The sequence below is a fragment of the Callorhinchus milii genome, unplaced genomic scaffold, assembly GCF_018977255.1.
Source record: "Callorhinchus milii isolate IMCB2004 unplaced genomic scaffold, IMCB_Cmil_1.0 Scaffold15, whole genome shotgun sequence".
Lineage (NCBI taxonomy): Eukaryota > Metazoa > Chordata > Chondrichthyes > Chimaeriformes > Callorhinchidae > Callorhinchus > Callorhinchus milii.
In genome coordinates, this window is record NW_024704756.1 from 9963438 (window position 1) to 9985456 (window position 22019).

At 40.4% G+C, this 22019-nt stretch overlaps 1 protein-coding gene across 1 annotated transcript in view; it reads left to right on the forward strand.

Annotated features, from left to right (window-relative positions):
• The first annotated feature begins 1985 nt into the window (after positions 1-1985).
• The window catches only part of stk26 (serine/threonine protein kinase 26), a 37062-nt gene continuing 17028 nt past the window's right edge, over positions 1986-22019 (forward strand). The window contains exon 1 of the mRNA XM_042340750.1: positions 1986-2129. Within this exon, the coding sequence (XP_042196684.1) occupies positions 2088-2129 (42 nt within the window). The 5' untranslated portion in view covers positions 1986-2087. The remainder of the gene's footprint in view (positions 2130-22019) is intronic.

The following is a 22019-nucleotide window of genomic DNA, read 5'->3' on the forward strand; positions in this document are numbered from 1 at the left end:
TATTATTTCCACTGGCAACAAGTTACTGCTAGACACTGGCATGTCAACCCGACAACACAAAAGGCATACAGGACATTGATACTGTAGGACATTGGTAGTATTAGGCTCACTTAATGTACCCTGACGCTTTGCAATGATGATGTGCAGTGACATCTGCACTGAAGGATTATTGATTGGGAGGGAATCAATGCATATAGAGTGATAATCTAAACAACGTTTAGTTTATATTGGAGAACAATCACATTCTCCGCTCTTCAGAAAGGCAGTTTTTTTTATATTAACGAGAATGTGAAAAAATTATTGCTAATAGATACAGCACTTTCTTTTTCTTACACGGCATTGTTACAGAAAGAAACAATCAAGGCAGTGGTGCCTTTCTTTCTCCGCATTAAAATTGGACAATTTATCTCAGCCTCATTTTATTTTTAAATCCCTTTGTATTTTAAAAGCCTCATTTGCCCGGTGGCGTCAAGTGATTTTCGGAAACTTTTGTTTAAGAAAAACCCCTGAGATATTTGACAGCAGCTGGATGTTGTAAAACATACAACATCACTTTAAACATTGCTGCAAATTTACAGTATTTATTATAACAAATACAAGTAATAATCCTTGCATTTGATGTAGCGCCTTATCACGTCTTCTGGACGCCTCAAAGCGCTTCACAGAATATACCGTAAAAATGAATCGACTTGGGTTTTGTGGGCAAAATGGTTCAACGGATGATATAACAAGAAAAGTACACGCACACCTAAGCAACCAATACATTAAAAAATATATTTTACAAGGCGGGCGGGCGGGCGGTGGGGTGGGGTGGTGGATTGTGAAAACTTGTATAATAGCAGGATTGGGGATCATTAGGGTCTGGTGAGGTTTGGTGCTGGGAGTGAAGCAAAGCGAAGCGAAGGCTGAGACTTTTCACCTCTTCGGTCTTGCTGCTGGGAAGGACAAGAGCAGACAGAGAGTGAGTGAGTGAGTGCGAGTGAGTGAGTGAGTGACCTCGGGCTGCGGTTGAGTAGTTCGAGTGACGTGTTCTGAGTTACCCAACTCCACCCAACAGCAGCAGCAGCAGCAACACACACACACACACACACACCAAGTAAGGCAGCTGCACTTTCAGAGCCAAACATGGCGTTAACCTTCTTGCTCTGAGCTCTTAGCCCAAAGAGTGATCAAAAAACATGTAAACAGTGAAGAACTTCAGACAGTCACCTCCTGAAACCCATCTGCTGCGAGTCGACAGAAAGAACAGAGAGTGAGAGATAGAGAGAGAGAGAGAGAGAGAGAGAAAAAGAGAGAGAGAGAAAAAGAGAGAGAAAGGGAAAAAGAGTCACCCAAAACGACCTTGGACGAGCTATGGACTCGAAAAAAAAAATACTTTTTTAAAAAAATTGAAGCAGCTGCTGGTTTAGGATTCTTTTTTTTTACAAATTAAATTAAATTAATTTTTTTTTACTTTTTACAAAAAAAATATTTTTTTAAATTGATTGTTATTTTTACTTTTTTTTACAAAAAAGGAAGCAGAGAGAGAGGAGTGAGAGGAGTGAGTGAGAGGGAGGGAGTCAGTGAGTGAGTGAGAGAGAGAGAGAGAGAGGGGGAGGGAGTGAGGGAAGGAGAGGAGGAGGAGTAGTTGGAGGAGGAGGAGGTAAGTTTCACAAGTGAGTGTGGAAAGTGTTAAGTTGCTGTGTGTGTGTGTGTGTGTGTGTGTGTTTCCCCCCTCTCAAGGGCTGGAGTTTGTTGGCTAACTTTGCACCATCTTTCTTGTATTGCTTTGACTGTAGGACACACCGAGGCTGAGCCTGAGTTTTGTTGAAGAAGAAGGAGGAGGAGAAGGAAGAGGAGAGGAGGAGAGCAGTGGGTGGGGGTGGGTTAGTGGGGCAAGAAAAAGGCTGGACCCTGTGTGTGTGTGTGTGTGGTGGTGGTGGTTGAGTTGAGGAAACGTGTCGTGTTGGTGGTGGTGTGTGTTTGTGTGTGTGTGTGTGTGTGTGGAGGGGTGTGTGTGTGTGTGTGTGTGGAGGGGGGGAAGAAGAAAGTTTTTTTTATCGTCATCGTCTTCGCTGAGTGTTCGCAAAGAGGAGTGAGGGATCATTATGGCTCACTCGCCGGTGGCGGTGCAAGTCCCAGGAATGCAGGTAAGGCCCCTGATCTGACTTACTCTGAGTGTCTGAGTGAGTGACTGACTCAGTGACTCAGTGACTGAGTGAGTGAGTGAGTGACTGAGAAACTTCCTGATCGCACCCATTACGCCAAACTTTACGAATAGCCGCTCTCAGACGTGACTCTGAAACCACAGCCACTTCTGAACTTCCTTGAAACAAGAGTAGTGTTTTTTTGGGGTGTGGGGGGGGGGGGGGGGGGGGGGGGGAGGGGGGAGGGCGGTGGGGGGCTGTCTTGTCTGTGTGTGTGTGTGTGTGTAACTTGTGTGTCTGTCTGTGTCTTGAGTGAGTGTTGAGTGTTCCTTAAAGAAAAAAAACAGCCACAACCAGGATTTTATTAAGAACTCAGTAACCTGTCAATCCTACTGCTGAAGAACCTAAACCCAACACCCATTATTAGATGAACACTTCCTCTCTCTCTCTCTCTCTCTCTCACCCTCTCCTCCCTCCCCCCCTCCTTCAAACACACACCCATTAAGCACATTAAAAAGAACTGATTCGAGCAGGATTTCTGAGCCACAATAGTCGCTCATGGTTGACTTTGCCTTTGTTCTGGGCTCACTTGGTGTTTTCTTTGAGCATGTGATGGGTGGGAATGGGACAGTTTCATCTGGTGCGTTCAGGGCGCACACGAGAGAACCTTTGCCACATTGGGATGAGTTAGTCCATGTGGTCGAGGTACATCCAAGGGTCGGCTTTGACGTATCGGTCTTGATGGTGTCACCATTGAGGGGTTCATCTTAAATTGCCTTTCGCGCTGCATGCAATCTGCCACTGAACCTTTAGGACACTTGTTTTTGATTCAGTTCTGTACTGATCAAGGTGAATGATGTCAGGGAAATGGAACACTTTCCCATTTTGGCGTTGCGCGTGTCTTTTGAGTCATGCACAGGTGTATCTGACCACCCAGGAAAGTTTAAAAAGTAAAATTGCTGAGCATTGGTGTTCCTGATCCATTCCCGGAAGAAGGAGCAGGGTTGCGAGTCATTTTTATACCAATCTCATTTTCATTTAGGAACCCTACTGTAAGCAACAACTTGCATTTATGTACCACGATAACACCTCGGACCGCTCATCACCGCAATCAATCAGTTTGTTTAAAAAAAATAAAAAGCATAGATAATGATAGCAAATTTAGTTTGACTGCATTCTACAACCCTATACTCTGCACTTCCCCCTCCCCCAAGTGCTCTGGGATGCTACCCTGCATGAGAGGTGCTATATAAATGCAAGTTGTCATTGATGGGAGATTTTAATCCTGTCAGTATGAGGTACATTTGAATTTAGGGACAAACAGTGCCACAGTGCAAACCAATCAAGCTCCCTACTGGTTTTCATAAAAAGGCCGAGAGGAGAGGATTGCGGTGATTGACAGGATCGGGATAGCACACCTCGGCCTCTCTCAAGCTGTTTCCAGCGCTGCACATCTATAGAATTGTAAAACTTGCTGATCGGAAAAGAGGGAATGCGGGTGCGGAACAATATTATACATTTTTGTTAATCGAAAACAAATGCTGAAAAAGTTATGCTTTATTTTTCAAAACTCTTTTGAGCCCAGCCTGTAATTTAAATAGATCCTTTTGTGTTACAAGAAGTATTAGAATACTTTTTACTGAATTTAGAAAGCTAGCCATGATGTTATTTCCAGGCATTGTAGCCTGACACAAGTTTTTGACGTTATAATTTTTGGAGTTTATGGTAATATATGAATGAAAGCTTGTCCATAGTATCTATGAGGCCATTGTACAGTTGAAGGACTCGATGGTGACATTATAAAACACAAGAGCAAAGTGTAGAAAGCATCAGCACCACAAGATTGTCAGAACTTTAATCAATTCCAGACCATCTGTTGCATTTTAAAATACTTTTACATTTTATTTTGCTGCTCGTGGGTGAGTTGGATGTTGAGCTTGGGACTGATGTCCTCTGATGTGTGTAAAGGACAGTCAGAGGCTCATAATAAATAATAATAATCCTAATAATCCTTGCATTTGATATAGCGCTTTTCACGTCGGGAGAACATCCCAAAGCACTTCACAGAACACACTGTAAAGTGAATTGACTGTATATTTGTGGGCGAACGCGGCAGCCAATTGCGCACAGCAATGTCCCACAAACAGTCGTAGATTGAAAATGACCAATTTATTATTGTTTTTGGTTTTGGAGGGATTATTATTAGGCGTGTGGAGTAAGGAAACTTGCCCAAGGTTTCGCCCTCTGCCTGGAATTGAACTCAGGTCTCTCACTTGCAAAGCGAGTGCTCTAACCACTGAGCTACAGGACTCCACAAATTTCCCAGGATGAGAGAGCACTGGAGCAGTTACACTGAGAGACGTAGAATACACAATTTTTTTCTGCTGGTTGTTCTTCCAATCTTTCCCCCCCCCCCCCCCATGTTTCTTTTAAAGACCTTTGATACTCTTTTCCTTCTACTGGGGTGCAGTCACATGGAAGTGGCCACTGTTCATATATGAGCCTTGGCACCTGACAGTGAATACTGACATGCTATTTGACTGGTGGAGGGGTGGGAAAGAGAGGGAGATCACAGCCTAGATTAATCATTTCCCTCACCTGGTGCATATGATCCAGTGGGGGATCTGGTTGCTATTCAATCTAATTTTCAGTAGGAATTGAATGCATTGATATAGCACCCTTCGTGTAGAATAACGCTTTCCGTAGCGTTCATCATCACCAAAATCAATTCGGATAGCAACTGGGAATGGGTAATCGAGTGAATTCTCTCGTCTGTAAATTAGCAATTTTCTCCTCTGCAATTGTAATCTGCTACCGTGGCTGAGGTGAACTAATTCAGCACAGTTAATGCATCTTGATCCTGTACAATTAAGTGTTCTTCATGCCTTAGTGCTCTGGGACGCTATCCTGACTGAGAGGCGTTATATAAATGCAAGTTGTTTTTGTTGTTGCCTTTAGAGTGGTACCTTTAAGGTGATGCTTTACTCACTAAAACATTGGAGAAGTTAAGTTGACTTTTTTTGAAAGTATCAGAAACTCCCCTCCATTTACCAGACAGCTCTCCAGGGATGTATACAGTCAGTGACACAGAAATATCTTTGCTCATCTGTCAGTGGAAAATGTACTGTCTACACCATGACTTCTTTGTGCTTTTACTTATAGATTCTGGATAATGATGAATTTATATTAAATAAGCACCACGGTTGTGTGCTGGGTCAGTTTATTGTCTGCTTGTTACATAAGATTAACCTGTTTNAAAAAAATCCAACTTTAACGAAAATTAACCGAGTGAGACAATTAGGAGAAACCATGTTTATTTATTGAAATAATAGGTTGAGAAGTTCTTCCCCCCCACCACCCCCTCTAATTCACTTTACTGCTTCATCTATCGTACAGTGTGGGTCCAGGCTGCTTAGAGATAATGAAATGATACCTGCAGTGCATTCAAACAAGAGTAGGTAGGGTGATGGGCACATTTAGTGTCCTGATGACAAGTGCCCAGGTGCCTGGCGGGATAGGTATTGGCAGGATGACATTGAGAAGCTATTTGTGTTTTTCTTTATTCTTTGTGAGACCCATAAGCAGCGTTTTTTGGGGGGAGGGGGTTTAGACTACAATCTTTTTTCAAAAAAGTCTGAAATGCAGTCTAGGTAACACTATAAAAATGAATATTATTGGTCGATTAAAATCTATGTTGTGAAACGTGTTTGATTTCACTCCAGATTTTACCTTGTACGTGCTGACTGACAGAACGCATGTTTTAGGCGCATTCTGTCATTGAGACTGTCCCAATGAATGTTTAAAGGCAAATTAAATGCAGGGGTGCTTGGAGAGCTGAATATTTACCTTTATTGCATTTTTTTAAAAAAGCAGGTATTTTTATAAACCTTCCATTTATAAGGTGCATCTGGAGTGTGTACAGCTACTTTCAACAGTGATCAATATCTTTCCGCAGAGATTGTGAGACTCAATTTTTTTGTTCCAAGTTTCTAAAGCAGTATTTGTGAAAATGTAAGAGACATTTGGGAAAGACCAGGAGATGCACAAAAGGCAAATCACGCTGACAGTGATGGGAAGGAGCTTTGAATGAATATGTGTAGATTGGTGAAGCTAATTGTTTAAAAATAAACAAAAGTAGCTGTAGCTAATTTAAGGGGTAAATGTATCCTTTCCACTAAAGTCCCACTTTCATATAACAAGTCTGGGTCTCAACCTCCACCACCATAGAGTATCTGTTTTTGTTACAAACTCTGCAAACTGACAATTTACTTCAATTGAAATAAATAAAATACTGACTAGTTTGTAAAACATGTTGATTGTACGTAAAAAAGTTGTTTTCATTACAGAGCAGCAGTTATACAAATAGTCCTCTGAAGTAGTCTCCCCTCACTTTGCACAGGGCCGTTTTGACTTTGTTTGTGTCATTCGTAAGTGTGGTGTTCATGAGGGTGGTAGTCACCGTTCTTTGTCATAACAACAATGCTGATCTTCAGTGGAAGATCAAAAGCGACTAAATCAGATGCAGGAAATCAACCAGCGCTTACTGAATTAAAGTATAATCTGGTTTCATTTTCATTTTCAAAATGTTTAATTGTTTATTTAATATATTCACCTGTATTGGCCAGCACGCGGGTTGAGTGAAAATGCATACAGATTTGTAGAATGAGATTAGCAAACAACTTCTTAGAGTATTCTGAGCCTACACCAACAACAGGAAGTTACTCCATTAGTTGACCCCGGAAGCAGTTGTGAATCACAGTAGTAAATTACCTGCAATGTCAATTGACTTGAGTCCTTCTCAAATGTCATAAACTAATAATATTTTCCTCGATTATTGGGTATGAAGTACAGGCTAATGCCAAAGCTGACGTCATTTGCAAATTAAAAAGGCTGTCAGAAAGTTTAGTGTATGCTTGAGGTGCAATATGATTGATTGTTCCTATTCAGCCCTGAATTCTGTAATGAGCAGATGTGTGAATTTCTGCTGTTTATTTCTGATATTGTCTTGGTGCTCTGCCTTTAGCCAACTGAAAGAGATTGCATTTGAACAACATCAGTACATGCCCATTACGCCTGTTATGTTGCGGCCAATATCACATTTAAATTGCATTGATCGAAGAGCGAAGGCCAGGCACAGAGCTTTTAGAATAACTGTTAGAATATTTTACGAATGCAGAGAGTAGGAAAATATCTTATTGAAAAAAGACCAGACTCACAGCTATCTTTTGACACAGAGGGATTCCACATCATTACTGCAGCCATTAAACCTTTCACTTTAGGCTAATTGCTAATCTTAGAATTCTTCCCAAATTAGGGCATGGAGGTTTGCTGACTGGTAAAGCGTAGATGTTTTTTCAAATGAAATGATTAACTGCGATAGCTTCGAGTAACCATTCTAGTTAACAAATTACAACTCCTCAGCCATTACAGCTCTTCCTTCCCCATCCCACTACAAGGAGGTTCACCATAGCTGCGGATGGTAACTCAGTCAAACCAGAAAAAGAGACTGTTGAAGGAGTCGCCAGAAAGCAGAAAAATGCCATATTTATCTAGTACTGCATTCTATCCATCTTAATGCTTGCATATAGTAACGTGTGATTTCAAACAGTATTAAAGAGGAAGCTAGACTTTCATCTCAGGGAGAGGGGAATAGAGAGGTATGGGAGGGAGTAAAGAAATGGATGGACACTTTTGTGGAGCATAAGCACAGGCACGGACTGAGTGGGCTGAGTGTTCTGTTTCCGTGCTGTAGATAATTTGTAAATCTTTGCATGTTTATAGTCACTAAAGCTATTGTGTTGAGTGATGGAAAACTGAGGTGAAACAATAAACCCCATCCCACCAGTTTGATCAACTACCAGGAGTTGAACCAGACCGTAGCCTCTTGAGATGGCCTGGACCAATTGAGTCATGAGGAAGTTAACCTAAGTGTTAGGAATGAATAAGAAATAAAAACAAATTGCAGCCTCACCCCAAAAAATAAGTCCTGCACTGCAGAGCTTGGGTTAGTTATTTGCCTGAAGTTATTGCTGTGGGTACAAGACAAATTGCTTATATCAGGCAAGTTCTAAGTATCAAAGTATAGAATTGAGTTTCATATGCTATTTATACTGTTTGACAGTTTCATAAACTGACTGAGAGGATGGCAGACTGCTTTCATGCTGTCGGGCCTCAGTCACTCTATTCTACGTTTGACCACAGGATGAGTCACCTTTTTTGTTCTCATCAATTCTTATGGGAAGTTGCCTCACCGTCACTTCAGACCACCTTCCTCGGCAGCTGAGTAGAGATCGGGATTGTACTGTTCAGAGAAATACGTTTTGCTCTCCCGGTCTGTGGCATGCTAAATTCATGCTCAGGTGCACTACTCTTGTCAATGTATGTTCTGAATCAATTTCATTCAAGTACTCTGAAACATACAATGGGTTAAATTAAATTACTTCTTAAAAATTGCATTGGATTTATATCAAAGACTTGTATTGAATGTCACCTTGCTGCTTCCCTTTGAACTCCATGCAAAGAAAAAAAATGCAAGTCTTCGATGCAGTGCTGTGCATTGAGCAGGCTGCAGGTTTCCTTCTGTGTGTTGATGTTAGACGATAATAATAATAATAATAATATCCTTGCATAACGCCTTATCACGTCTTCTAGACGTTTCAAAGCACTTCACGGATTATACTGTAAAGTGAATTGATTGGATGATATTCATCCATTGTAACATTTTTCAATGAGTTAAATCTTTGCTGATGCACATTATGTTTGTCCCTGTGGAAATGGTTTGTGTGACAGACTGCAGTGTTGTTGGAACAATCATCGGTGACTTTTGTACAATGTGCAAAACAATTGCCTGTCCATATCCGTGGGTGGATCTTCTTTCAATAAAGGATTTACTGTAGATATTGAGCAAGATCAGCCGATGGGAAATATGTAAAGTCCATAATTAACTTGTGTGTCATAGCTACAGTACAGACCTGTCAGGCTCATGACGGTTGCACACCACCGCAATGTTTTTGGACGCTTTTCCAGTTCCTTGTTAGATATCTGTCAGACGAAGCTGCTTCAAAACTGCAGGGATTTTTTTTAACGTTTAAATCACAAAACTATTTCTCCAGAGTATTTTTAAAGCCTCTTTGTCATCTGTTTTCAAGCATGAAAAGAGATAAACTGAAACTTTTTTTTTACAATATCTTTTTTTACAATACCAAAACACCTCAGAAAAGTTTCGGTAGCTGAACACACCATTTCTTTCTGCAATTGATTTTTCCTCCGCCTCATGGCTTTCTCAGCTCGATTTTCAATGATGTTTACAGACTTGTGCGACCTTAGTGCTCGGCTAATCTGGCAGCCATGGCACTAGGTCTCGATAACTATGGCAGTAAATCGAAGCAAAGCAAATACAACTTATGATTCAGCGCTCTCACGGAAAAACTGTAAATTTTATTTAAGGGTGGGCGTGGAGGCTGGGAGTATAGGTAATGATGGTCAGAGGTTGTCAGCATTCCTGCTGTGTTGCCTAACGTTAATGTCTAACAGGTGACCCACCTTTATTCATTTGACTGCCGAACTGCTTAGTCATAGCCACTTCCAACTCATCCATTGCTTCTCACATGCTCCCAGATGTTAAGCATAACATTTCATTAACTTCTGAAGCCAGCTGTGTGCTTCCTCAATCAGGTGATTGATCTCAGGTCTTAGTTGATTCCTGAATTGATGCATATTCCATGCAATCTGTCAGCACGCACATTGTGACGATGTCACCTCCTGCTGCAGAATTTCACACGGAGGCTCCAGCACTGATAGATCTGAAGCGGGAGATTCCTGACAGGTTGAGCTGCCTGGGCCAAATTGTACTTTTGTCTTGGCGCTCCTCTGCGTTTTGCAAAGGGAGACTAACTCTTTGTTTTCACCAAGCATAAAATAACTGTGGCCTAAATGGGGATTTCTACAACTTTCTATAAGAAGGTAAAGTTAACTCTTGTGAATGTAACACAGCCTTTCCGTGAACGTAACCATGTTGTTTGTCTGCATATGAAATAAATACTTTGATGTAACTGACCCAAAGCTGAATTGGATGTAACTCGACCTGGCCACTCTGCCCCCCAACCTCTGGAATTCCAACCCCCAATCACTCTGCCTCGCCCCCTCCTTAGCCTCCTTCACATTCTGTCTCAAAACCCTCCTCTTCAACCATGCCATCGGTCACTCTCCTTCTCCTCCCCTCTCTTCTCTCCCCCTGACCCCAGCTCAGGTCTGAAATGCTGTACACTGTCCAGCGCCTTGGGACGTCCTCCCGACATGAAAGGCGCTATACAAATGTAATCTTGTTATTGTGTTATATTTAGGGCTTCTGATTTTTGTTTTTAAGTGAAACCCCGATAAAACACCCCAATACAAAAAAATGTAATCAGTGTTTATACAATAAACCCTGGAAAAAAATCGTTGTAAATGGTTACCTAGCGTGACACCAACTGCGCATACGTTACTCTCGCTCACTGTCTCTCCCTCTCCCCCTCCCATGTGAGCAAGTGCGTCTGAATCTGCTCATTACAAGTTAGCAAAATCCCCCAAAATCCCTGTGTTTTTTTAGAACTCAAATTGCGAAAACTAAATCCCCGAAATTATATATTTAAACCCTGAAAAACAGAAGTCCTAATTATAATCTACTGTTGCCCGATCACTAAGGGACTATTTTAATCACAGCTGTAGTCACTAACAATAATAATAATAATACTCCTTGAATTTGAAATATCCTGTAGTGTAGTGGTTAGCATGCTCACCTCGCAAGCGAAAAGACGTGGGATCGATTCCCAGGCAGGGCAAAACCTTAGGCAAGTTTCCTTACTCCACACATCTCTGTTTACCGCAGTAAGTAGGAACCCGGTTGTTAGTCGATTTGCGGATCGCTTTCCGGAGATAATAACTCCCCCTGCCCCCCAAAATAATAATTGTCACTCACTCCATGACTGTTTGTGGGGTATTGCTGTGTGCAAATGGCTGCCGCATTTCGCACAAAACACACAGTCAATCAACTTTGCAATATATCCCGTGAAGCGCTTTGAGATGACTCAACACCCTGATCAGCAAATGCAAAGCTTCTTGTTATATATGCATTGCAGACGAAGCATTCGGCTGCTCGCGAGTGACATCATTGTGGCGTGACATCGATGAAAGGTGATGCTGGCCATCTTTTGCTTCCCCAAACCAGGCTGATTCCTAGTCGAGGCCCTTTTTGCTTCCATCCGGAAGAAACATTAGCAAAGTAGCCTTGTGGTCCATCGTACGCAGCAAAATAGAAAATAAACGTTGGTTTGGAATGCTGCAATGAAAACAAACCACTCAGGAAGCTTACTGTACCAATAGAAAAATATTCAATTTCTGCAGAATATTGTGACAAACACTTACTTGTTTCAAAGAATTTATGCACTGAAAGCAGCCAGTGTGAGGCCGGTCATTTTATTTTGTTGATGAGCGATCAGTGTAAAGCACTGACTTATTTACCATTCCCAGAGATCTGCCTCCAAATATTTGAAGAAGGGAATTGAGCAGATTCTCTAAAACCACTTGTGAATTAAGAGAGAGTGTGCACTCCTCGAACCTTGCTGGCAATGGTCGCAGAGAGCGGTACATAAGCACCTTTGTGATACTCCATGCGGCTACTGACAGAGCTGTTACAGTAGGAAATGTACAGCAGCAGTTTGGGCAGACCTGCTCTTAGCCGGACATCAAAATCCCCTCCCTGAATCTGTGCTTGCTCGTGTGTCATATACTTATCTTACGTGGAATGCCAAATGCTGTGGGTACTTAACAGAAAAGTAGAGCAACATGTGATTTTGCAAAGTCTGGACACACGCTGTCTGCATGTGTGCAGTCGTTATAGAGACTACATGAGAATTTGGCTCATGAGAATATTTTTTAAAAATCACATCATATGGAATGGTCATTTGATTCATCCGTCCAACTCCATACATTAGACCATGTTCCCAGCTGCCTGTTCAGGTAGCTGTTAAAGATTCTACGATATTCTTCAAAATTCTTTTTTTTTCAAAATAATGTTGCAGGATCTTTTCGAGTCTCTTTGAAACACCAGAACAGGTAGATGGGAGCTTGGTTTAACAACCCATTTGATGTTTATATTCAAGGATATATAGTATTTTTATGCACTGCAAAGAGTTGCTCAAGGCCCAGTTTACTCATCAAATGGTGGCTTGGAAAAGACGGGGGGGAAACGGGAGATAAGCTGAACATTATTTCAACCTCACTGACCTGATACCTAAATTTAGCACTAATTTGTCATTGGACTCTACAATACACTGATCACTAATTATAGCAATCTCTTTACCCTGAGACTATTATACCTTACAAAGTTGTGGCAAGAAGATCACGATTTATAGTTGTCAGTTTACGCATTGCATCCAATAAGTAGTTTTTCTCTTAACTAATGCTTAAAAGCACCTTCTTGAAGATACTGCTCCTTCAAAGATTTTATTATATCTGGAGCAAAAAAAAGTGATGTGGCTTGAAGATTTTATCAATATCGGACAAAACTGAAATCTGCCCTTCCCAACCTGCAGCCTTTAAGTTGCAAATCTGTGCACGTGTTGGGAAGCCTGTGCAACTATAACAACAGCTTGCATTTATATAGCGCCCTGAACACAGGGTAGTGTCCCAGAGCGCTTTGTGCAATCTGAGTAACAGCTCGTTCGTGCTATCAGATAGAGAGTGTTCATGTGGCCAGTTCCCAATGTGACCTGGTTTTTGATGAAAAACATCAGAGCATTGGAGCTGACAACACTGTAAATGCAGCTGTCAGTTTTGTTTGGGGTTGATCTGTAAGTGCACATAAGCGTAAGTGCACACCTTGTCAACATAATTAATGGCTATTATTGCTCAGGTAGAGGAACCTGCAAGATCAGATATGAGGTGCCATTAATATTAAGAATGTGCCACTGCTATCACGACTTACAAAATCATAACCCATATAATGTGTATAATGTGAGTGGCATTACCTACTTCATGATCCACATTTTATTAATTTACAGGAATTGGAGATTGGATGAGAGGCGCATTGCACAGTACAGCAGAGAGATGGATCCATGTGGGGGTGGGGGTGTCAGTGAGGGGGAAGAGTGCATGGCAGAGCAACAGAATTGGAAACTGTGTGGAGTGTGGAAAGTAGCAGACGGTCAATGTTGAATAAATGGCGGATCACAAGGGAACAGAATCTAGAAAAGACCAATAAGTCACAGTTTGTTGAATAATGTAACCATTGGCTATTGTCCTGCGATTTGCTTCTAGTTAGTTAAGATGAGTATTTAGACCTTTAGAAAGCAGAGTTTTTCCTCTGCAGAAGTTAAATTGGCAATGATGCAGCAACTTAGAATTGAAGAAAGCATCTTTGAATACGTTGTATGCCATTCTCAAAGCTATTGGTTTATTTTGCCTCCCTGCAGCAGTTTAAATGCTGTAACACCTGTTCTACCTCCACAGTGAGTTTCCGCTGGTAACTTGGGTAATTGATGCTCAGAGAAAAGGAAAACTCAGAAGTCCTCGTTCCTCCGCTATTCTAACCAGAAACTAGGATATTCCATTCTGCAGCTTCATTTGTCTCTAACACACCTGCAGGAACAATTCTCACTGCTGCAGTTGCAATGGGCGAGTGACATTTCCAGTTTTATTCTCGTTTCTTGCTCCTCCCTTCAAAGAAATCCCTGCAACGTAGTATTTAATCAAAAGCTGCAGTGAACGTGGTTACACATTGGATGCGCATGATTCCTCAGACTGATGAGTGTACAATGGTTTCTCATTTACAAATAGAAAAGCAAAATCATGAAGGCAGTATTATAACAATAATAATCCTTGCATTTGATATAGTGCCTTATCACGTCTTTGAGAAGTCTCAAATCGCTTCACAGAATATATTGTAAAGTGAATTGACTATTTTGAAACTTACTGTCCTGTAAAGATATTGCACATGGTAGAACCTCTTTTATAGTGTGTTAATAGTGAATAATGTTGAATGGAGAATACAGAATTTATTCTAACTAGGTGTGGCAGGAGGAAAAAAGACTTGCGAAAACTGTGACCAGTTTGTGTGGCCCATTTAAGGAAATCCATGATTAGACCATGGAAATAATGAAACTTGGTGTAAGCTGAAGTGACTGCTGCCTTTCTTGTTAATCGTTGACCTCATTGTTCCCAAATAACTGCTCATATTTAATGACTGTCTGTCGACAGATGTTTGTAAGGCTGTCAAAACTGGTAACTGCACAGTTTACTGTGTAAATGTTAGCACGTATGGATAATGAGCTTTTAGGACATTCATTGTTGCTATGGAGACAGCACCACCTGGCTGGTCACTGCTACGCCTAGGTTTCACACTTAAAGACTATTGTGCAGTAAAACAGGATAGGGACCTCTTTGAAGAATTGTGCTAGGGAAGTCCCAGTCGGTAAAATGGAGCATTTTAATGTTTAATGTAATCCTTAACGTAGCCAGGAAGTTGATGACCTGATAATAGCTGTGACTTTGCCAGTGAGCACTTTGATTGTGGTGGGAGGAAGGGTACGGGTGATTTTAAATGAATGACACCGAACAGAATTGGCTTCAGTTTGCTAGCTGTCATTTTTCGCCCTGTCTAAACACAGCTGAAGAGGAAGAAAAGTTATAACGGGAATGGTGAGTGGAATGCACTTCCTTTTTAAATTTCATTTTCTGGAATTGTTCGGAATTGTAGGGAAAATGCAGGAAGTGTGGGGAAACATATCAAAGAAAATACATCCGTAGCCATGGCAATCCATAAATCTAATGAACACAGTCAGCCAGTGACATGGACCGGGTTTTTTCCCACGTTGGGTGTGTGTGTGTTAAACCTAGATTAAGATTTACTGTGCAGTGGGCAATTAACTAGAAACTCAAAGGGGAGTTACAGTAATACCCATACTTCAAAGTCTGATTCAATTCAACAATTTGGAGGGCAACGAGCCAAATATCAAGCTTGTGATCCACAGTCCTGCCTCATGACTTCCAAAAATAAACTGACCAAGTCAATTGGATAGAGATGCTGTTGGAGAAAAGAAAATCTCCAGGCAGGTTGCCCTGAAATAAATATAGATGAAAATTATGCATCTTATGAAAGTTGCAGCCCAACTGTTACAGACTAACAATTTCAGGCAAAAGGAGGCCACCTCACCTCCAAATATAGAAGTCTACAGTGATGGAGATCATTGATTCCGCACCGGCTCACAGAGCAAAAGCAAACACCTGCCCATCTAACTTCCCAAAACAGTCCTTGGGCACATCATTTGAGTCATCTATATTCTGTGAAGCACTTTGAGACATCTTGAAGACCTGATAAGGCACTATATCAAATGCAAGGATTATTATTATTATTTTAATTTCAAGGAACTTATTAATTCTGTTTTGAAATACTTCCTCCTTCTACCAACTGTAGCTGCCAGTGTGTTGCACATGTCTTCACGGGAGCACCGAAAATAATCTCAGCAAATTTAGGGGAGGGAGGATGAAGTAAATTAGGATTTTCAGTTTTGTTGACATGTCACTAATTATTATTGGAATGTGGTTGTTTGTAAATGAGGACAGGGTTGGGATTAACTGTATTACCTGGCGATGCTTGATGTGTGCACATGAAGAAGAATAATAATCCTTGCATTTGATATAATATCCTTTATATTTATATATAGCACCTTATCAAGTCTTTGAGACATCTCAAATCGCTTCACAGAATATACTGTAAAGTGAATTGACTATATTTTGTGCGTGAAACGCAGCTGCCAATTGCACACAGCAGTGTCCACAAATAGTCATGGATTGAGTGACCAAATTATTATCATTGTAATACATAAAGGTACCACTTTTAAGGAGGGGGAAAAAAATATTGAGGGGATATTGGCATATTCATTACTCAGCTAGTTCACTGCTTTAGGGCTGTGTGTAGAGAGGATGGAGATGATCATTTCTGCTCATAGCGAACTCCTCCTTTCAGTTAAAGCACCACAGAGGCACTTTCCACGTAGGCGTGAAATCTGGAGAACAAGTCAAGGCAACCTCTGCTAAGCTCGCACATTGCATGAAAGTATCATGAAACTCCTGAGTTAAATTGACAGTCACAGTGTCATATTATCACATTGTATCCAATCATCAGTCACACCCACGACACAATTACTAATCTGTTTTCTTGAAGAAAAACAATTATTACCCGAACATTAGGTGCTTCTATTACTGTTAGTATTGCTCCTTGCTCTGTGTGGACCCGATGGGCTGATGGCCTCTTGTGCACTGTATTACTATCACTATAAATATGGGCTGTTTATTTTAATTAGTAAGAATCCTCCTCACTTTCTTTTCGAGTTCATGTCCTGCCACCTCCTTTGATCTTTTAACTAAGTTGGCAAGCCTGACTCGTGACCTTAATAATCCTTACATTTAATATAGCGCATTATCACGTTGTCAAGACATCTCAAAGCGCTTCACAGGATACACCTTGCCTATGACTGGGGCATAGGCAGACATTTTTTCTCCAAGACAGTGTACTTTCATTAGTTGGCAAGCAAATTAATGTTAAAAATAACAAAGCCAGTTGTGGCGAGAGGGAGCAGTAGGTAGATAGTGTGTTTGTGTACTCTTTCTCACTGTGCCGTAACCCTCGACTCTAAAGGCTTCACTGCCTTCAGTCAGGCTCGTAGCAGAATAATATTGTTTTATTTCACTAAGGCTACTTTCCAATATTTTTGAAACAATGTGGTTTGTTTTAATAGTTTGACATAATCTGTAAAGTGAAGTCTGAATTTCAGAAAATAAAATATAAACAAAGCACTGTTTCTGACCTGAGTATTTAACTCCCATCCCAAACATCCTGGGTTATCTTGGTCCCAGCTGGGTTGAGTTGAGTGACTTTTGTCCACTCATAGTTGGGTTACTTATAGCACGTCATGTACCAGAGCTGATTCACGCTCCTGAGTAATGAGAAAACAAAAGTTTGGTTTACCATGCTTGAAATTTCCTACAGCTGTAGAATAATGGCCTGTGTTGAATCTCCTATAATTTATAAGGGAAATACAATAATTGACAGTAGGATGAATTACAAAGTGTTTACGGTTGGGGTTTCACCAGCAACATATTGCTACTCGACATTAAGGGTGTCATCTTATCTCCAGGGTGAGATTACACTTTTCATGTTGCTCTAATGTGTACAGTATTTCTATAATGTGTGTTGAGAGACTATGGGGTCGTATCTTCTGTTTGGAGCATTAGTTCTTGGGTTGGCAGTGGATGTTATAGCAGATCGCTTTTTTGGGGGGTGATGTTCAACAGTTTATTACTGAGAGATAAAATCATTCTGTTGAAAGGAGTTATATTGCAGGATATATTACACAGGGCGTTTTTCCCTTTTTTTAAAAAAAAGGTCTTGCCAGTTTCAATTCAAATTCAATTGGGTTATTTGTGGTGCAGCTGCTCAGCAGAAATATGAAGCCACTTCCGGGTTCAGAAATGAAACTGAAGAATCCTTTGTTGTAGTTCAGCTCGTCGCTGTTTAAGGAGATATTGCAGGTTGGCTTTGATTTCTGTCATCTGGCAACTATAGCTTGGTTTCTACGTAACATGTCTAACTTTGTTTAGAGATCATCTCCGTGTGTTAAGTGCAATATTTTGCTTTGTGTAAAATAGTGCTGTTGATCACATAAGAACATAAGAATTTGCCAGGCGAAAGAAGGCCAAGGTCCATCTAGTTTGCTTCCACCATCCTAGCAGTCGCTTGACATATCATGTCCCAAACTATATACTGTATCCCGAGATATTATTTTCTATTATTTCCGCACTTGGATTTGTGCTGCACTGTGATGTGCCAGTGATCAGATAGACTGCTAGCACTCAAGAGGGTCAGATTCAAACTCAAATCATAGGCACGGGCAAGATACCAGAGGAAAACCAAGGAGTCGTACTAGAGAAGAAGAAAAAATAAGTCAAAATGTCTTCAGGAGAGGAGGAGGGGATGTGGAACAAAATGATGGAGTGAATTAAAAATAAATCCCATCCTCATGACATCGAAAGCACAATTCTTTAACAGCAAATCATATCGACTGATCTTAACACATGAGCTACAGTCTAGTAAATTTGCAAGGTTAAACCTAAAAGTTGCACATCAGGTGAGCTAAATTGCAACATTAAGATATTTGAATACCTCAATGAGCTCTTGTTCATATTTGCAGACAGGAAGCAACATGTCATTTCAGTTCCGGCCAGATTTGTTGGGTTGCTTCATATTGATTATAAACGAGGACAAATTACTTTTCGTTGGGATATTTTTAAGATACAGCGGTATTTCAGTCTTCCTCTCCGTATCAATCTGAGGTTTAAGATCTTAAATGTGAGATATTTTAAGACTATTTTACAATGCCGTTTCTCAGAGTTATTCAAACAGTTCCCAAAACATTGTATTTCAATATGCCTTAAACACAGAGCTATGAAATTATTTATAAATAGCACAGAAATAGTTGCTACTTAGCCTATCTGTCCTTACAAACGACAACATATCGTGTGTCCAGCACCTTGGGACGTCCTCCCGACGTGAAAGGCGCTATACAAATGTAATCTTGTTGTTGTTGTCTAGGAGGCATCTAGTGGCCACTTTTTCATGTTGCTTCAATTCGTACTTTGTCCTGCAGACTTTTGATTACTTTTCCTCAACACTGGAAGTGTTGAGCAACTTCGTCTTGAGACTTAAACACCATCAAACTAATTTCTAGAAACACATCTTTCACTTTACATTAAGTATATCAGTACAAGCTACACTCACCCACCAATGTGCCTTTTCTCACCAGAACAACCCATTGTACCCTGTACCATGGACTTCCATCCCTTGCCGTACCTATCCAACTTCATTCCTTCTACCTGATTTGGAATGATTTCAAACATTTTCAAACATTTCAAACATTTCATTCAGTGTTTGTCACAGGAAATCACATGAACGCTCCGCAAAAGATTCTCCACACTCCGTATATTTTGTTTCTTTCATTGCTCGTCTTTGGTTTAGTATAAAGAGAAAGCCCAACATCTTCCCATAAAATGTCGAAATACCACAGAGGGTTTATAGTACAGTCGGTCTTGTTTCAGTCTTTCCAATGGAATGCCTAAGCCGACTGCATGTACAGTACCGCCATTCAGCATTGCATTTGGGTGGATCCAGGGAATACGTCAAAATCTCTTTCCTCTTCCTCCCCCTTCCTCAAATATTTGTCATAAACTCTGGTTACCACAGATTGCTTTTCCTTGTAAAATCAAAGGAGGTAATTCATCGTTTGGTTGCACGCTACTTACAATAAATATTTTTCCTTTAACTTCAGTTGAGCTGTAAAGGAACATATTTACCTGCCACTTGCAACTATTTTAACCTGCTTTCAGATACTATTTATACATCTTTGTTTTAAATGACTACAGTGGAAGCTGCAATAGTACTTTTTGGGGGGGGGCGGCTGATGAATGATATAGGCTTTGATATGTTCTCTGGTTCCATTTATTAAATATAATTCAAGACAACCATAAACAGGAATCAATGAAACGTTTTTTTGCTATTAACATTTGCAGTATTAAAAGATTGTTGAGATTTGGTACTCAAAAGCTTAATGCTACAATAGTGCAGATGAGAGTTGAGTCAGAGATATTTTTTAGGACTTCAGTTCACTTCACTTCCTTTCCTACAATTAGTCAGGGATCATCTAAATGAAACCAGTTCAACCAGCCTAACCTAGACACAGCAATGAGCAAATGGAAATTGCAATACATACCATGTATGATGTATGTTGGTTACTCCCATTTGCTCACTTATTACACTGTTCAATGTGTCCAACATTAGATTGAGTTTGCAGCCAGGCTCTGTAACAAAATGGTGTACAAAGCTGGTCCTGTACATGGTAAATCAGTTTATGGTTTTCTCTAACCTGTAGGAGATTGCACTGTAGGCAGTAGTGAAGTACCGTATGTTGTTTGCTTTCAAAATTAAATGGTATTCTCAAGTATAACCCTGATAGCACCCACAGGTCATTCAATCGGAATATTTAAAATGCATAATTTGTTATAATGGGATATAATGTAAAGTGAACTTTCCATTATAATATGTGACAATGCTTTAAAAATTTAACTAGTTGACTGTTGGGGACTTTGGTTTAGCTTTTGATAATAAGCAAAATGGTAATAAGTATTACAGTTCTAGTCAGTCCAGTCCACCCTACCGTTTAAGTCTTATTGATGTTCTAGACAGATTGATCGACCATCAGCAGAGCCTTGGATTAAGGAGAACCTACCTGACTTTCTTAGATGACACCAGGCAGACCTGCTTAACCCTTCCTCTGAAGATATCTTTTGACACAGTTATTATCAAACTCTCAAGGGGGAATGGCTTAATTGAATTATTCCCCTCCTCCCCCACCTCCCATTCAAATTCAGCCACCAATTGTTGACAATTAACTGACTGATTCTGGATGTTAGGACCACTGTATAATTTATCAACAATGCAATTACTGAACTCGCTGACAGCTTGTGTGTAAGTTAATCCAATGCTCTCACCATTTACATTTTTAAATTACAGATGGAACAACCTCTCGCCAACCCCCCCTCACCCCCCATCCGCCACCAAGTTTTTTTTACTATTGTATTTTGTTCTGTCAATTTTTTGCAGCCTATCAGTAAAAAAGACACATCCCCCTTTTTTTAAGGTTACATTTACAAACCCAGAATGATGTAGCTAAGGATATTGGATCACAAACCGAGCTGATGTTAAAGGTGCACTTTTAGCCAAGGACCATACCCACTATATGATAGAAAAAATATAGAATGGTAATTATAGAATGGTAATTATAGAATGGTAATAATGATGCAGTGCCTTGTGTAGATGGGAATCATTTGTGGTATCTGAATGCTGCTGCCAACTAGTTTAATGGGGCTGTGCCAATTTTATCTCTACCAACTTGGTGGTACAATGCATCGGTGTACGAATTAACTGCCTCATAGAATTGACACACTTGTTTCCATCAGAGATTATCCATGTGATAAGTTCTCAATATTGACCATACTGTTAGACTTGGGTAGAATGGAGATGGTGATGCTAGATAGAAGTGCTTCATGAGGGAGTGGGGGGAAGGAACAAAATCAGATGAAGTGATGTGCCTTCTGGAGCTTGGTTGATTTTCGTTGTGCAAGAAGCATCAGAAGAGGTCAGGGGCTTGTTACTTTTCCTTGCTCAGATCAGAGAACGGTGGGAATCATGGGAGAGCGAGAGAGAGGGGGAGCGCAAAAGATGGGGGATGGAAAAAAATGCCAAAAATAAACTTTTCAATGAATGTACTTGTCATCAAGCCAAGCTGCACAGTACAATGCTCCCTATTGACTTGTTAATTCAGACCCCGCTCTGCCAAAGACTAGTGACATTGTTGCAATGAGAAAACAAACCTTGAAGTTTATTTTTGGTGTTTAGTTTATTACAGTAGTTGCCAGTTGGCCAGGATATTGACTGAAAAATTTAATACAGACAAGCTGAGTTCATTCAACATGTTAATACATCTCCTTTTCAATACATATGATTCATGACAATTAGTCATCTTTATGTTTTTTTAAAAGGTTGGTTTGTTCCATACCTACTGCTGTTTGTGAGACGTGTTCATCCTAATGAAGTGAATGGAATAAACGGTGAAAAATGACTTGACTGTACACTGTGTTTCATCTTTGTAATAGCGACTTAACATTTTGTTCTGCGGTGATCAGATCGATTACAAAGAGGCATCAAGGGAATATGCAACAGTAAAAGGATTGTAATATTTTAATTATTCAAAGGTTGATTTAAGAAGATGTATCTTCAATGTAATTGAACTTTCCAAGCTTAAA